Source organism: Lontra canadensis, unplaced genomic scaffold (genome assembly GCF_010015895.1).
Source record: "Lontra canadensis isolate GAN:19392208 unplaced genomic scaffold, GSC_riverotter_1.0 scaffold13, whole genome shotgun sequence".
Taxonomy (NCBI): Eukaryota; Metazoa; Chordata; class Mammalia; order Carnivora; family Mustelidae; genus Lontra; species Lontra canadensis.
The window spans coordinates 25,463,646-25,482,560 of record NW_022631007.1 but is presented as its reverse complement, the minus strand read 5'-3'; the positions used below and the strand labels follow the sequence as shown (position 1 = coordinate 25,482,560).

Below are 18,915 nucleotides of genomic sequence, written 5' to 3'. Positions count from 1 at the left end.
TCTGGTTTCACAAAATGTAGAAACTCGATGAGAAATAAAGCTTCAGTCTTTGGGAAGTTAAGTGCAAACCAAGGTATGTCAACAGCCAGCGAGTGAGTATAAACTCGAGGAGTTACAAATTTACAAAAGAGGCAAACAACTGTGAAGTCACAAGACTTGGGGTAGCTCTGCGGAAGAGTAAGAAATACATCCTTTCTATTAAGATAATTTCCACTGTCCATATCACTTCATATTTAACATGTAAGTTTATAAATGAAGGGATCTGGGCAGGGCAGACATTTTCCTGAAGGCTTTGGCTGGCAGATGGGCATTAAACCCTAGCCATATACATAATTTTTCAGTAGGTGACCAGCATCTCATGGCAGACAAGAGATTTCCACGTAGCCCCTCACATACCTCTGCTTCAATGTATGGAAATTCTGACACAAGACGCACGCCAACGATGGGCCACCTTTTTCCAGTTACGCTTGCCATCTTGGCCACCTCAAAAGCCTTGTCACCATAGGTAGCGGCGAGATGCTGTGCCACCTAGGGAAACCAGACTGCATTAGGCAGGTACTTTGAAGAGCAATACCTTCTAGGCATGAAGCAAAAAAAAAAAAAAAAAAAAAAGTACACGCTTATCCTGTCAGTTCTTCACGGCCCGTAACTAATAGTTCCAGGAGGGTATTAGATTTTGATTTTGTGGGAGGAAACCACTTGGGCTCTGAGTGCTTAGGCCAGCACTAACTCTGCCACACATGTATCACTGTATCAGTGACTGATGAAGCTTCGGCTTGACTCTGCCCCCAATGTCACTTCTGAAGAACAGCCTTCCTTACACTCGAGACAGAAAGAATGTGGGATGATGCTCTGTCTGCGGAGAACAAACCAAACCCACCCCAGACTTTAAAATAGAAACTAGCGTGTGCCTTGCTTTTTAGGCAACCGAAGAAAAGTATGATCAGCTTTTTTCCTTAGTTCACTTCCACAGCACGCAGACAGAAACGAACCCGGCAAAAGGAAATTCTAAATCAGGGAGGCCTCCTGGTTGCCAATTCTGTTTGTGGCAGTAGTGAGATGAGGTGGAGAAAAAGATGATTCACACTCACCTCACTTTCAAGCCCATAATCCTGGACAAGCCTAATGTACAGTGTGGGGCTCCAATCTTTGCCCCCTTGAAGGAAAAGCCCAACTGTTCTGCTTGGTCCTGCTTTAAAATTGTGAGCTTTGATAGCAGCATTTATGGTATCTTCTGCCATAGATCGATACGTTGTCCACTTTCCACCTACAAATAATTTGATAAATAATTCATTAGGTTACCACCCCGTATTTTTCTTATAATGACCCATTTGCTAACTGATTCATAACAAAATTCACCTGTTGTTTATAACAAATACAGCAAAGCGATGTGTAAGACCTTACTCAGAATCATCAAAAAAAATTCTCTGTTCATTAGCATCAAGAGAGATTCTGGTGTGACACTTTGACTCAGGGTCCTATCTAAAACACACCCAAAACACAAGGTAATATGTCATACCTGCTATAGTGATGAGGCCACTCTCACTGATGTCCACGACATGATTTCGGGAAATGGACTGAGTATCTGCAGACTTGGGATCTGTCACAAGGGGACGGATACCACTCCACGCTGCCAGGACGTCCCCTCTTCTCACTGGCAAGAATCAATGGGAAGGGTTAAGAGGATGCCTTCAAGATATCTCAACAAAACTCTGAGATAGTTAATAAACAGGAGACAATTCAGTAAAAGGAGCACATGAATACGGACTTTGAAAGAGAGAAGGAACCCTTAAATATAACAATTAAGTGAGTTGATAAGTACAACAACAACTCAAAGAATTACTTTATTACAAGATAATCTGAACCAAAAAAAAAGCAAATAACCTGAACATCACTGACACTGATTCCTACCAAAAGAGGAAACAAAAGAAACACGTTAGCAATCCTCAGCTGGAAGGATCTAGAATAGCTGAAAGAAACAAGGACAAGTAGAAACAAAACAAAGACAAACCTTGAGATTTGTGGACTTGTTACATTTCCTCCCAGAATATACCTAGCTCTCTCTTCTCAGGAGAGACAAAGATCCTTACTAAACAAACAAGCCTGTAACAGGGTATCTTCTTCCCTCATCAATGCTACCATCTTACTGAGCACTTATGTTAGGCCTAGGCTTGTCAAAGCACTGGATTTACACATTTCATCTCATTTAATCTCACAGAGACCCACAGCATCAGTTATTATTATTCTCACCATAAAAAAGAGAGGGGGGAAAAAATCCTGAAAAAGTTTAACCATCTAGCCCAAAGCAAACATCTTACAGATGCTAGAAGAGCATAAGAACCCAGTTCTTCCTTATTATAAAGTTCATATTCTTACTCACTAATGTACTGTCTTTCAACTCTTGACAATCTGTTTTCCTCCCCTTATTCCATTATCCTTGTAACAGGCTCAAAAATAGGCACACCGGCTCCTCCCAGTTGAGGCGCACCATATTTCTGTTACAGTGTACGAAAGGTCTTTGAATATTCAACATCCCGTGAAATTTCTCTTATACTCTGTCAGAATACAATTACCTTGTTTTACCAAGAATTGATAGACTTTAAATAGAATTGGACACTGTTGCATAGCACCCATTACTTGCCTAAAAATGGCTAAGGAGAGTAGCCTAGTTGTGGCTCTGGTGTACCATGAGTGGCAAGGGCAATACCCAAGGGTAGAGTTTTCAGAATCTACTCTTCCTTATCCAGATCAGGTACAGGAATGGCTTAGCTCTTTTCTTCTCCATTCTTCACATCAAGGAGCTGATCACATGTACCAACCCAAGACTTGCCAAATGATGTAGACGATTAGGAGGTGAATGCTTCCCTGGTCCTGCTGCATTTACTCTCACAGACCAGTTAATCTAACCTTGGATAATGGAAGAATAAGTCCAGGTTTGCTCTGACCATGACTTGGGTTCAGGTGCTTACCTCCTTCATCTTATTCCCAGCCATGACCCTCACTGACGAAAAGGTCACTGTCTTTAAAACATTAAAACGATGGGAAAATTGGATATCCCCATGCAGAGGGATAAGCTCAAAGTAGATCAAAGACCTACACATAAAAGCTCAAACTATAGAACATTTAGGGAAAACAATAGGAAAATCTACATGACATTGAGTTTGACAATGATTTCTCGTATATGATACCAAAGGCATAGGCTAATAAAGAAAAAAAAGATAAAACAGACTTCTCAAAATTAAAAATTTCTGTGCATTCAGAGACATTATCAACAGAATGAAAAAGCAACCCATATAGCAGGAAAAAATATTTGTAAATTATATCTCTGACAAGAAGTTAGTATCCAGAATATGTAAGAACTCTTAAAACTCAATAACTAAAAAAAAAAAAAAAAAAAAAAACCAACCTGACTGAAAAAAAATGGACAAAGACTTTTAAAAGATATTTCTCCAGAAAAGATATACAAATGGCCAATAAGCACATAAAATATTGCTCAATATCACTAACAGTTAGAAAAATGCAAATGAAAAACCCAAGGAGATACACCTTCATATCCATTAGGATGACTATTACAAAAAGCTTAAAAAAAAAAAAACACACAAAGAAAAACAAACTTTGGTGAGGATGTGGAGAATTTGGGATAGCCTTATGCACTACTGATGGGAAAGTAATATGATGTAGCCGCTATTGATAAGTGTATGGCAGTTCCTCAAAGATTCAACATAGAATGACTATATTATTTAACAATAAAAATTCTGGGTACATACACACCCCAAAGAACTGAAACCCAAAAAATTTGTACACTCCCATGTTCATAGCAGGATCATTCATAACAGTCAAAATATAGAAATAACCCAAGTGACCACCAATAGATGAATGGCTAAACAACACGTGGTCTATACACACAATGGAATACTATTCAGGTTTGAAAAGTAAGGGAATTCTGTCACATGTTACCTGGAAGACATTATGCTAAGTAAAATAAATCATTCACAAAAGGACGAATACTGTATGGTTCCATTTATACGAAATACCTAGAGTAGTTAAATTCGTAGCAACAGTAAGCAGAATGGTGATTGCTGGGAGAAGGGAGTTGTGTATATGAGGTCAGTGTTTAAAGGGTACAGAGTTGAGGAGAATAAAAAAGATCTGGAGATGGATAGTGGCAATGGTTGCACAAAAATGTGAATATATTTAATGCCACAGAACTGTACACTTAAGAATGGTTAAAAAGATAAAAAGGGGCGCCTGGATGGCTCAGTGGGTTAAAGCCTCTGCCTTCGGCTCAGGTCAGGATCCCAGGGTCCTGGGATCAAGCCCCACATTGGGCTCTCTGCTCAGCGGGGAGCCAGCTTCCTCCTCTCTCTCTGCCTGCCTCTCTGCCTGCCTGTGATCTCTGTCTGTCAAATAAATAAATAAAGTCTTTAAAATTAATAAAAAAAAGATAAAAAGATAAATTCTTTTTTAAATTAAGACAAAAGAAAAATTTGACATATTTCAAGTCTCAAGATTAAGGAAAATATTTTACATGTAATACATAAATATCAGGACACTTACCAGCCCATACCATGCCCAAACTTCGTTCAAATCAAAGTATGTCATTCATGAGAGCACAGTTTTGTGAGCAGAGGACAATATGGATTTCAGATCCCACTCAGTCCTTGGGAACATGCCCTTGTACAGTGAACCTCCTGTGTTTATACACGGCACCACCTGAAAAGCATCTCGAAAATATCTAGTAGACTATATGGAAAGAGTCACAAAGAGTCCTTGAAGTGACTGGAATAGTCCAAAAAAATGTTTTTAAAAGATGTCTAACCATCATGAGAGACTATGGACTCTGAAAAACAATCTGAGGGTTTTGAAGGGGTGGGGGGGTGGGAGGTTGGGGGAACCGGGTGGTGGGTATTAGAGAGGGCACGGATTGCATGGAGCACTGGGTGTGGTGCAAAAACAATGAATACTGTTACGCTGAAAAGAAATAAAAAATTTAAAAAAAAAAAGATGTCTAACCAAGTACAGGGGAAAGACCCTAAAAACAAACTGTACTGAATGACAGATAATCCTACTTTGACCTCAAATGAAAAAAAAAAAAAAAAAAAAAAAAAGATTTCTGGTGAAAATAAATTCACCTAAGGAAAATCTGCCACATTTTAATATACCTGGCAGATTTTAATATACCTCCTTGAGGGCCACACTCTTAATGTGACACATGTCTGCAGTGGTGTATAATCAAATCTCTATCTAAACACCTCATCAGAAGCAAAGGAAGAAGAAACATCATAAGCTGGTGCAGAAAACCGAAGGCTTCCAGTCTTGTTAGCTGGACACCTAAGGGAGTCTTGATACTGAGGTTCCATTCCTCAATCTGCCCTTCTGATATGTGTATTCTCTCAATTAGGCTTATCCTGATGGCTTCCATGGAATGAGGGTTAATTCTTGTGTAATGCAATTCCACAAAAGTCTTGTGAAACGTCCACACAAATCATGCAATGTTTTAATCTTTACAAAAAACCTAACTAGGAAATTACCACTATTTTCCATTAGAGTTCAAATAGCCCTCTGAGTCAAAAATAAAACTTAACCAACCACATAGAACGTCATTGTGGTCACCACAGTCTGCAGAGCATGTCTGTGAAATTCCTTAGACGGCCACACTGATCAGGAATTTGACTTCAACTCTTAAAGCCTTCTGACTGATTTTAAAATTATTTGATGGAAATTTAGACTATCCAGAGTAAATCTGAAGCATAGGCAAAGAGTGTTTGTGGCAAATGCTTTACCTTTTCTGGTATAACAGGCAGAAAAACACATTTGCAAAATTGTGTTGTCTAAAACAAGAAGACCAAACTAAAATATCCGAGGTTTCCCTTCTAGAGAAATATTAAATAAAACATTATGTATACTGATCCCATTTTAAATTCTGACTCTTGAAGTTGATACTGAAAAAAAGAAAACACTACCAAGAAGAGTTTATAATGTGTTAGGCACCTTAATTTATTTTCTATTTTACCATTTAGCTCTTTAACCCCAGAATTATATTAGATGAATGTTGGGATTAAATTTATCTAAAAAGATACATGTCAGGAAAATCGAATTTTAAGTCATATTTAAAATATGAATCAATCTTTATGGTCTGCAGGATTTTTACATTATTAGACCAGAGGGTGGTTGGATCAAGTTATCTATCCATTCTCCCAACCTTCAGATTTAATGATTTTTGTGGATTATTCAAAATGCTGAGGGATTCCTGCTGAGGGATATTTCCTGCTGAGGGAAATGTGCTTGTACCTCTCTTCCAATGGAATTAAGTGATGACCGGTCAGGGCCACAGGCATAACCTATGTCCATAGAGCAGAGCATAGCTAAGCTCTACTTAGAATTCATAAAACATGAATTCTAACCTCTCGCATAAGAGATGGCAACTAACTGAACATGTTTCGCTCCTTATCACCTACTCACCCACAGTGGAAACCTTGCACACTGTTAAACAAACCCTAATTAAAGTTCTTTGGAGAAAGAGATTCAAAAGCAGTATACAGAAGAGAGAATCGTTAAGCTACCTTTTAATTCTGCCTGAAACGGCTGCAGCTGCATTGGCTGGAAACCACCCCAGGATGAAGCCAACTTGGAGGGTGACAGAGTGAGGAGAAATAAGGACCATGTACCTTAGACATTGCAGAAGCACTGAATTTCTCAATTCTTGATCCTTTGGAGGTCTGGAGGGTTTTGTTTTGTTTTGTTTTGTTGTTTTACAAGATAAGACATTTATTTTATAAAGCAAACAAACAAAAAATACAAATTCAATGACTCTCTTAAATCAAGTATTTCCTTCTCTAAAAGTGTGTATAAATACATCTTGATTCCATCGAGCAGCCCTGTGCCATAGACTTTTCGGCAGTGCTGGAAATGCTCTACCTCTATAACCCCAATTCACTAGCCACTTGCGGCAGGAGCCTGGGAAGCACTTGAAATGTGCTTCATGTGACTGAGGAACTGAATTTCAAATTTTATTTAATTTTAACTAATTAAAAATGAAATAGCCGCACAATATGCACATGCACGGGCTATGATATTACACAAGGTAGCTCTAGAATAAAAACCCCCAAGCAGTAGGTGTCACCCTTGTCCCAGCAGGTCATCAAGCCAGGTACGCCCCACCATGGCCCCCTCAACCACATCTCTAATTGAGCATCCTTTCAGCGAAAATTTGATTGTATTTCCTTCTCTCATGAGAATACAATCTGCTGTAATAACGTGCTTTTTATTTTATTTTACTGTCCTGACATGTTCCATATCTATCATTTTGAAGTATCCTCCTTCTCTCCTACGAATCTCATGAGTTCAAAGAAATAAAAATTACTTTTACCAAATTAAGTACTAAAAGTTACTAAATTAAATATGAACTTTTACTAAAATACTGAAGTATTTACTAAACTAAGTACTACCCTCAAGTTCTTACCCAGAAATCATTTCTGTCGTTCAGGTTATAGCCAAGAGTAGGTAGCAGACATCACCTACTTTAAATTCTCCAAGGTATAATATGTGAAAGAAAATCACTCAAGTCAAGGCTTTATGGTTCAGAGCTGAAAAATTCATCTTGGTTTTTCTTGTTCTCATACTGCTGGGATAGTTAAACCAGGTTTCATTGCTGGTTCATTTTTTCTCACCATATTCAAAGTCTTTAGAAATGTCAATTCTAATATTTTCCAATACCCCAAATCCTCCATCAAGTAGGGGTCATGTAGAGTGGTCAATAAATATGAAGCAGCCTATTAAAACATTCTCTAAACCTTTTTGTATCAAACAAGAACAGCCTACATTACAAAATCAAAAGCAATAATATTTGGGCCTCCGAGCCAATATCCCAAGCTTTGTATGTAATAATTATATATTTAAACAACTGGATATTCTCTTTTAACATAAACAAATGTTTTAATAAAACAAGATGACAGGAAACGACACTAATATGAGAATTGAGGAAAGTCCTCATTAAACACCACTTATTAGAACAGCTTACCCAGGGGGCACCCCGTGGGCACCCAGTCGACTGTTTTAAATGCCAAATGCCTAGATGTTTAAAAGCCCACATGAGCCCCTCCACAGCATGTAAAAGTACTTGGTGATATTTTCAAAAAGAGAGTCCCTTTACCATCACGTTTAAGGACTATTTTTGTTGCAATCCCAATGAATAACTCCTTCAGGTTTTAGTGTATATAATATATAAAGAGTAAAATGTAAATAATAAAGTTCAATAGACATTTTTCACAGCTGGTTGACAAGACTAAGTGCTGTGTAATTGTTTCAAATTATAATGAATACTTCTACTCCTAACACCTTGGCAAGACAAGTGTTTGTTTTAAAAATTAATAGAAAATGAAGCCCACAGGAAGTGACAATTAAGAGCCAAATGCGCGGCTTTGCCTCACGTGGGTTATTTAGCCATACGTTTTGGGGTGTTCTTTCTCATGTTTGCAGCTTGCAGAAAATCAATAAAAAGCATGTGAAAATATCTTAACGAACACAGGGGAAATAGTGTCAGAAATCAATACTTCTCTACCAGCATGTTTAACCTGCTGAAATGAAGTGTTAATCACAGAAATAAGATACCATATTACATTTATAAACTAATGAAACTAGAAAAAGCAGAGCGTGTGACACTATCATTAAACAGCTGGAAGACATCCAAGCCTGTGTAAGTTGATAACCCTGGTACACTCTCTGGCAGGGAAAAGGCAGGTCTGCAGCGAGTCGATATGGCCAGCTCGGTTGTTAATTGAATAACAGGCAATCTATAAACAGTACTAATTGCATATGTGAAAACCTGTGTACGACTCAAGACGCTGCCTGGAGAAACACTCCAGAAAAACTACACGGATAAAGCACTCGGCAAATCTCCTGTCTCTCTCAATCCCTTCAAGTCATAGCTTCGTTTCACCACTGCCTCCTTCTGATTAACCTCTCCCCGGCCGACTTAATGATACATTTTTCAAAAGATCATTTTTCTTCCTCACCCGATACACACCACACAACTATCAATTACCCATTTCAGAAAAGAACAAACAAGTAATCTAGAAAATTCAGCCTGTGAATGGAAAGCTTTCTAAATCGTAAAAGAAGACATGGTCTTATTCCCAACAGGCAAAATGCTTTTCAGAATTGTTCCAACGCGTTCTGCAGAAGTGTGGCAGCTGCTGAGAACAGCATGGAGTGTTAAGATTTGACACTTTTTTTTTCTTTCTTCCTTAAGGATATAGCCATTTGGGGAGGCTCAGAAACTGTTGTCAGAATTTTACTTATTCATCCATTTAATAAATCCTTTTAAAATGATTATGTCAACCCTAGTGAATGCAAAACATTTCAAAACTACTGCTCTAGGACCTAAACAAACTTGATTTTTTCCAATCTGCAGAGAAGACTGCTTCGCCCGAGGGATTAGTTATGAGATATGAAATCTCCTCTACTTTAACATTCAAATCCAAATAAGGTCAGTCCAGAGCCAAGGTCATTAACATTCTGCAAGTGTCTAGCAGCTTCCAGGAAATGAAATGAGAGACGTAATCCACTCCCTGGTGGATATAACATCACATCATAAAACCTGGAACTACCAGTCAGAGAACCCTGCGGTACTCTGAGGCTAGAGGGACTTGTTGTCATCCTGGCTCCAACATGAACAAACTGTGGGCAAGAGGCTCACAGTCATGGGGCCTCAGTCTCCATGTCTATAAAGTGGGAACAGCAAAATATACCGGGTAAGGTTGTCATGAGGAACCAGATGGTATGGGCAATATGCTCTGTAGAGTGTCTAGCCTAAAACATGTTCGGCAATTGCAGAGTTTGAAAAAATAAAGCATGTATTAGCCATTATTGACAAATGGAACGGCTAAAAGATGGGCGGCACCAGGCTACCGTCAAAGAACTGAGTAGCGTCTGAAGCTGACTTCTTCTCTACCCTTCATCATGATGGAAGAGAAATTGAGTTACTTCAAAATTCCTTGAAAAAATACATATTTATACATCTCTACTTAAGATAAAAGCACACAGTAGCAAACTGCATTCTTCCAGGACTGAGGGAAACTCCTTAAATATTAGGTCTTTGATCAACTAGAAATACAAATGGAAAAAAAAAAACCCACCAAACTATAAGGGATTATTAATTAATTACTAGTTTTTAAAAAGAACAAGTTGATAAGTGGCACAGGTGTGACAGACGGTGGGCACAGGGAAATAAGTGAAGTATATGGAAGAGCTGTCACCTCTGCTTTTACCCCAGATATTTACTCCCCAGGGAATTCTTTTTTTTTTTTTTAAGATTTTATTAATTTATTTGACAGAGAGAGAGATCACAAGTAGGCAGAGAGGGAGGCGGGGTGGGGGGGGGAAGCAGACTCCCCGCTGAGCAGAGAGCCCGATGTGGAGCTCGATCCCAGGACCCTGAGATCATGACACAAGCCTAAGAAAGAGGCTTTAACCCGATGAGCCACCCAAGCGCCCCATTCCCCAGGGAATTCTTAAGCCCAAGAGTCCCCAGGCTGTTAGGAGATAGGCCTGATTTATAGTGTTTAGATACGAATTTTGGCCACTTTTACCAAAAATCAAAATTGGCAAAAACAAAAACAAACCAAACCAAACCAAAACAAAAAACCTTTTTGCCAGTTTTACCAATTCACCTGACTACCAAAAGGCATGTGAATTGACAACACTTTCCCAGACCACCCCAGTCCCAGCAGGCATTGCTCAGTGCCCTCTGTATTCACAGGCAGAATAAAAGTGAGGAAGGGGTGCAGGCTTCCGTCTCTGCTACAGCCCAAGGTTCATTTCACTGGTGGAAGTCCCCACCTACGACATGGGCACAGCGGCTCTTGGAACCTACACCTGCTTCCAGCACATGCAGCCTCTCAGCACATATAAGCAGTTAGATTTCTCATCTTACTGCATTTGAACTTTAAGAATTTGGAAACTGTCAACATAGAGCTCTCTGCTCTTGAATTAATTTTACTTCTTGCTCCAACAATCTAAACTTCCTGCTTGCTCTTAGGGCCCAATATAAACGCACTTTTAACAAATATCATACTCAGGCAAATGTGAAATGAAGCAGGGTTCGTTAACAATAGTCAATCCATTAAAATACAATCATATCCAGATGAAACTGCTCTTAGATTTCAAAAGGGGAAAAAAAAAGTATCCACCTAAAATTTCATTGCATTTTGAGTACTGAAATTTCAGCGGACATTAAACAAGGCATGACCATTTCCCAAATAAGTCTCTGTGAGGGTGTGTGCGTGTGAGCATATAAACGTTAGCCCCGTAGATCTCAGTTACATTTGGTTAATATATTTGTGCCATGAATACAGGTACCCAAAAAGACTTTGCTCAAAATGAAATGACATCCGTTACTTGAAATCAGAAGAAACTAAAACTATACAATATGGATCGTTCAATTAAACTAGAAGAGTCCCCGGGACCATTTTTTTAAAGCAGTTTGTTTTGTTTGTTTGCAAATGTGTGATCACAAGATGACAAAAAAAATCTTTTAGGGAAAAAGATTCATAGATTTTAGTGAGTCACATCAAGAAGAAAATTGTGTCTCTGCATGTCCTCCACAGAAGCCAACATTACAGAAGATTCCTGATATAGATAGATGAAAACTATTTTTCAAAAATCTTAAAATTTCTATCTTAATATAGAAAGATTTTCGCTATCCACATCGAAAAACCTGAAAGCTCCTATTACTAATTCATTTTCCCTCAAAACAATGATGAGTAGCATCCCAGACAGTCAACAAGCTTGGAAGCTGAATAAAGAACCCTTACCGTCCAGGAGCTCCGAGTAAGAGTGTATCTTAGACTCTTCCCTATAATACAACGTTGTGATACACTTGACCAACGTTCTATGGAAGTACAAAGGATAAGAATAGATGGTTTCTGAAGTAGAAACAGTACTTTGGCAAGATGAGAAGTTGGGAGAACGGGCATCCCAAAGCGAAGCTTCCTCCTAAGCAAAGCGTGAGGTTTAAAACGCATGAACTGATTTGGAAAGAACAAGACTATAAAATGCATAAAGGTGGGTTGGCGGAGTATAAAGCTGCAAAGACCAGTTGTGATGGGCCTTAGGGCGCATGCGAGATAGTTTAGAACTTCTCCCAAAGTCAACGGAGGAGACATCCCAGGGATATTCTTGAGCAAGGAGGTGAGGATGAGAATTTTAGGAGGGTCCTGGTGGCAGGGTCAGCCTGCAGGGGCACCGGGGCCTGACCTCTGGAAGCCTGTTAGAGGGCCCATGTAACTGTTTGAGTGAGAAGTTGACGCTGGTGTGACCAGGAAAATGAAACGAGAGGGGATTTCTGTGATACTTCAGAGGGAGCATGGGTAGGAACTGGATGGGATGTGGAGGGAGAAGGATCACCATAGACGGGCATACCATTTCTAGGTTGAGTGACTAGGTGGTGAGGCTATGAACCAAGGAAGGAAATACAGGATAATGCTGGAAAACTTCTGGAACTAGTCAGGCAAAAACTATTCGTTATATATGCACAGTGGAGAAAATACTATAACATCCAAACTAAAAGTACAGTACGCCTAGGTGAGCAGGGAAAAGACACCAAGTTTGGCTTTTTCCATTTAAAAAAAGCATACTTATCCTACTTAGCTAAATCCACTGCCAACACTCCACTTTTCATATGGTAAAGCTCACTAAGCTTCTTCGGTTGTAGATGTCCATCCTCTCATTTCTTTGGTTAATTATTTCCTATGGATATCCTGTATCTGTGAATCGGATCTTCCTAAACTCTAGAAATTAAATCATGATGCAAACATTTCATTCTCTCCTCAGAGAGCACGAGCGTTGGAGTTCACGTTGGTTCATGTACAGCCCTTAGAAACTATCAAGAAGGGACTGTACGATTCTCTTCATGTGAAGGCAGAGAGTACAGAGGATCAAAGGCAACTTCTTCCCATTGTGCTATAATTCGGGCCCCAAATCTTCCCGGAAGTGGTCAGTACAAAAGAATTAGAGCCGGCCTGGTGTAAAGAGGAGTCAGACTGCGGATGCAGCAGTTACCAGTGAGAGCTGGGCCCAGCTGGGAGGTATAAAAGAAGGAAAACCAACTCAGAGGAATGCATCAGTTACCTTCAACATCACAACTCAGGTAGTTCCGCACCTCATTCAAAATGAAATTGATATCTTCTTCCGAAGGAATGGGATGGTGTGTGACATCAGTTGGCGTGTCAGTAGTGCCAGCTATAGTCATCTTTTGCCAGGGTAAGAAGAAGATAACTCGCCCATCACTGGTTGCTGGATCAAGAAGTCCCATGCTCTCGGGGCTGATATAAAAAGAAGGGTTATACATTTCTGAAATTAGTAGAAGTTTAGTCCTATATCTGCATTGTAAAAACTACTTTATTCACTAATTGTCATATAAGCAAACAAGAAACACTTGAACTATTACTTTTACTGCCAATGCTCTACTGTAGAAATTCCTAAAGGAAAAAAATAGCTTTGGTAACAAAAAAGAATGGAGCAAGTGTGATAATAAAATTCACAGCAGAACCAGCCCTCCCCATTTCAACAACGCAAGGTTAATTAAGAAAGCGGACTTCACCTTCCAATTGTTTGGTTTTTTTATATTCCTTGGACCATTCACATCAGATACTGTCAGTGGGATAAATGTCTCTAACTCCTTTTATGATGGTCAATTAAGGAGAGCTCTTCAACCTTTTTTCAAGTCTATGAAAAGTATTTTCCTGGGACATTTGACATTTGGCACATCTTTCAGCATAAGGTCTCAGAAGTACATGAGAAAAGCCAGGGGTCTAAGTTTCTAGAAACTAAAATGTAATCAGAAAGTTCTTTACTCCTTTGTAACCTAGATGGACTTATACCACTTCACCAAATATGAGATTTCTCACTTTATTTCAATTCTACAGAAACCTCAAGAAGTACATCAATGAGAAAAGGGCTCATCTTATCCTACTACCTAAATAAGAATGTATCAGGACAAGGTCAAAAAGGAAAGGGATATATTAGCAATGACAGTCTTTAAGCAGAAGAAAGAGCCTAAGGTATTACGCTATTAAATCAAGGTTCAAGGATGCCTCTTCGGACAGATTACATAAAATCTTCCAAAATATTAGTCAGTAATTTTCACTAAATGTATACTTAATATTCTCAAACCAAAGCATAAAACATACTTGAAACAACAGGCAACTATAAATACATATTAACAAACCCTGTTCAATTGTGTCAGTAGATCAGTAGAAACTATTATTTTAATGTATTCATTAACCATTCAAAGAAATTTGGAGAAGTTGATAAAGGGTGGGAGGAATCTTGACGTCTCATGCTTACAGAGTCCCTGCAAAGCCTTAGTTACTGAATTCTCATAGCAAGCCGATGTTAACAGTATCTTCAGCTTCCATTAATGAAATTTCTTAAATAAAAAACATAATTCCATTTGGTTTAAGTAAGTTTCAACAAGTCCCTCCCTTACCCACAAATATTGAAGGGCAAACAGTCAACTTTTTATGTTTATTATTCCCTTGAAAAAAAATTAAAAAAAAAAAAAAACTCCTATTGATTCACTTGTGTAAGGATGAGAGACGAACAACTGTTTAAAAACAAACCAAAATAATTATTTCATGAAAAAGAAGTCTAGGAGCCCTGGCCAGCCCAGTTGGTAGAACACACGATTCTTGATGTTGGGGTCATGACTTAAACCTCACGTTGGGCATACAGCTTACTTTAAAAAAGTATAAAAAATAAAAAAAAAAGATCTACAAAATAACTTGTTTTAAAAAAAGGAAATGTATAATCAGCTTAGCTAATGCACCTTCTTTATGTAAACCACAAGGAGTAGGAGTCTTTCTTTGCAAAGACCCATCAGTTCCATGAAATGCTGCCATTTCCACACATCCTTTGTATAAAGAAACACTGTCTACAGCACACTTGAGAGACACCAAGAGAGTGGGCCACAGTTCTATTTAGCAGATACAGAAAGCACCACAGAAGCTTGTCAATCATTTAAGCTTTCAGCTAAGATCTCATCTTCACTCAGTCTTACTTAAAGAAAATAATTTACTTTCATTTTTATATGTTGAAAGCTACAAGTAGATAATATTTTATATGTTTTTTTTTGCTTTGTGTTTGTCCTAAGTCTCCCTTAAAAATCTTAAAAGAAACTAGTTAATTATGTATTTTGTAAGCAACTGATTTGATCCTGGGTTAATATACCCTTACATTAAATCAGTCACTTTGGGACTGGGAATTAACTCATTCAGAGCACAAGTTTTCCATGTCATCAACAGTACCACGTTGAAAGAAAAGGAGAAATTCCATATCCTAATGTTTAAGGAGTCCACTATATGTTGGTATATATATATATATATATTTTTTTTAATTTATTTACTTGACAGAGATCACAAATAGGCAGAGACGCAGGCAGAGAGAGAGGAGGAAGCAGGCTCCCCAAGGAGCAGAGAGCCCGATGCGGGCTCGATCCCAGGACTCTGGGATCTTGACCTGAGCCGAAGGCAGAGGCTTTAACCCACTGAGCCACCCAGGCGCCCCTATGTTGGTATATTTTATGTATGATCATTTTATGGACCAGATATCATACAAGGTGCTTAAATAACCAATAAACCTGATAAACTAACATAAAATTGTAATAGTCATCCGCCTAGACATGAAATGCTATTAGAAAAGCACAACTACTGAATCCTCGAAAACCTTTCAGTGCAGTAAAAGCAGTTTAAAGGGTGAAGGTGATGGTTACCAACACACACGTAACTGGAACCTGTAGAGAATCAACTGCTTAAACAAAGACATATGTGTCAAACATAAAATTAACAGGCACAGAGGGAAGACAAAGCGCCTAATGAATGGTATAAAATTTTAAGAATCCACTTGGAAATACCTTTCATCAGTTCTAAATTACCTAATTCATACTCTCCCTTTGGGAAAAAGTTTGTTTTCTTATGAAGGATTAATTCTGCAAGGTCACGCTGAAGTTGGAAAGCAGCTATCAACGACAGTGAAAGTATGTACAGCCCAGGGAGACAGGTCTTTTTTCAATATGTATGATTCACTTGACATCAGGAGGCAAAGCTTGTTGCTAATTTATGTGTGTGTCTAGGATTAAACATAATGAACATTTTTCTCATGCAGACCACTGCCTTCCTGAAGTACCCTTATTTAAACTGAAATCAATTTATTGTTAACTACTTAGCAATCAGTGTTAGAGCTATCAGTATGCACACAGCAATATATAAAAAAAAAAAATTGGCCTCTTGATAGAGGTAAAAGGCATCCATAGGTAGAAGGAGGAGATTATTATTTTCATGTATGTTAGTCATTTGTTGCGTTGTTGCTGCTTTTGAAAGAGCATCTAGCCACAACTCTGATGAAAATTACAGATTTGTTCTTAGTGTCAGCTAAAGAGTACCTTTAAAAATAAATGATTTCTGTTGGCTAGGTTTCCTGAAATTAAAATAATCCAAACAAGAAAGTTGCTACTGTGCACGTGTACATTAGGGTCATAACAAGCTTAATAAATGACATGATGATACTCCCAAAACAGCCCAACAGAGCATACACATGGTCCTTGCTCTATATTTTACCAGCCTACCCCCAACGAATCAGTGGCTACTGAACTCACTGCATTTCTAAACTGATCAGGTGTTAGTGGAAATGTTAGGCCTTAGGTCCCACCAGTCAGTTTATAAGGCTGCCCTAGGAGGCCTGACTCACCCCCTCCCCACCCTGAAGACCTAGTCAAACCCTTGAGCTATAATTGAGTGTGATTAATCGATGAGCCCAGAGAGGCATTTCAGTCTGACCCCACCCAAGAGAATGAGTTGATACTGAAAGCAAAACCATCCCTCTGGGATGCCTTAAGGTCAGTGCTAAAGGGGGAATAAACCCTTAATCCAGGCCATAATCCCAAATGGAGGGGCAACAGACCTCGAATGGGAAGTAGGCTGCAAACCACTCCTCTAAGGTTTCCGACAGGATGTATAGTGGTTAGAGTTCAAAGAGCTAAAAGTGGGGACATTCATTTCTTCCAAAGTAGCATGAGATCCCTTACTGCATCTGAAGCAGGCCCAACTGTCACTAACACTTTCATGATTCATGGAGAGGCGCCCTGAAGCTAATGACAAATTTGGGGGGGATTATGAAAGGCACTCCATTTTGAAAATACTACATCCAGGTGATACATATTTATATTTCTTTGAAAACACCAACCTCCTCTGTTATTAGCATGTTATGAAGTATAGTGCAGAACTATACATGTAGTGTGACCTCTTTCACGTAAAATTTTTAAAAGGACAGACAGTTGTGCAAGTATAAACACACAATTTTACAGAAGGAATCATCAGGAAATGTTATGGATTACCAGAGAAGAACTGAAGTGAGGGAAAAGGTAGGGAACATGAGGAAGAAGAGAAACTCTCACTCTTCATTTTGTATCTTTCTATTTTTCCACAGTGATTACTTTTACTTATTCCCTTTTGTACGCATGGGCTATCTGAGCACTAAAATGAAGAATCATATTTTGTTTTCATATTTTAACTTCTCTATATTAAAAATATACCTTATAGGTGTTACACTGAATTTTGACTTTAAAAAAAGCAACAATCTCAATTTGGGCAAGTTAAAAATACTCACTGGTCACTATACGTGCCAGACACGTCATGAAGAGTAGTCAATAAAATGGATACAAAATAATCAATCAGAGAAAGACAATTATCATATGATCTCTCTGATATGAGGAGTTAAAGAAACAAGACAGGGGACGGTAGGGGAAGGAACTGAAAATGAAACAAGACGAAACCAGAGAGGGAAACAAACCATAAGAGACTCTTAATCTCAGGAAACAAACTGAGGGTTGCTGGAACAGGGGGGCAGGGGGTGGGGAGGCTGGGTGATGGACCCTGGGGAGGGTGTGTGCTATGGTGAGTGCTGTGAATTGTGTAAGACTGATGATTCACAGACCTATACCCCTAAAACAAATAATACATTATATGTTAATTAAAAAAATAATTGAAGGATCACTGTCAAACTGTATACAATTTAGGTACTATCATGAGATAAATAGCCAGAAGCTGAAAGAAGTAACTTGCCAAGGTCACGCAGTCAGCAAGAGGTAAAGTGATGAACAGTAAATTCTATACTTCTGGACCAAGGTATCACCTTAATTTACCCTCTGTCTCCCCATTTTAATGATGGGTAAACTAAGGTTTACAGAATAAATTGGCCCGTTCCAACTGATGTCATTATTAAGTGGCAGAATTAACATGGGGGATAATAAGTCCTCTGATATCATGGGGCAATAGTGAAGAAAACATGAAACGTAGTACTCAAGAGATTATATTGAATCTACTAAGACCCAAACAAATATGATAATGTGTGTGTCCATAGTTCAGGTATTATATCTATAGTCTAAAAGATATTTTAAAGAAACAAACCCCTCCAAAAAAATTTACAAACGAGCTGTCCTTGCATATTTTAATCCAATAGAAAATAAATGCATATAATTATGAATGGAACTATAGTTGAAAATTTCCTATATACAAGAAACATTTGCATATTTCCATATATTTACTTCTCTCCTTCTCATTTAATTAAACTCTGGCTAGCAGTTTTTAAAACTCTATTTAAAGTACTGCAGCACACATTTTTAGTATTGAGCCTGAAAATACCTTGCTTTCTTCAGTCCTAAGTGAAAATACTATTAATGATCTACTTATTACACATAGACATTTAGAAAACTAGAAAGAAATCTTGGAAGTTGGTGGATAAGAAATAGAGTTCCATATTTTTTTGGATAGAAGTATAATATTTTTCTAGGGAGAAGTGTACAAATTAGGTGTATCTCTCCTCAGGAAAATTTAGTTACTAATAATAAATAATAATAATATT

At 38.3% G+C, this 18,915-nt stretch overlaps 1 protein-coding gene across 3 annotated transcripts in view; it reads right to left on the bottom strand.

The window, feature by feature from the left end:
• GPD2 (glycerol-3-phosphate dehydrogenase 2) overlaps nucleotides 1-18,915 on the bottom strand; it is a 143,100-nt gene that overhangs the window by 13,653 nt on the left and 110,532 nt on the right. For all 3 annotated transcript variants that reach the window (XM_032857847.1, XM_032857845.1, XM_032857846.1), the window contains exons 9-12: nucleotides 13,129-13,322; nucleotides 1,520-1,654; nucleotides 1,092-1,267; nucleotides 397-528 (exon numbers count right to left, since the gene is read on the bottom strand). In XM_032857847.1, coding sequence (XP_032713738.1) covers nucleotides 397-528; nucleotides 1,092-1,267; nucleotides 1,520-1,654; nucleotides 13,129-13,322 — 637 coding nt within the window. The remainder of the gene's footprint in view (nucleotides 1-396; nucleotides 529-1,091; nucleotides 1,268-1,519; nucleotides 1,655-13,128; nucleotides 13,323-18,915) is intronic.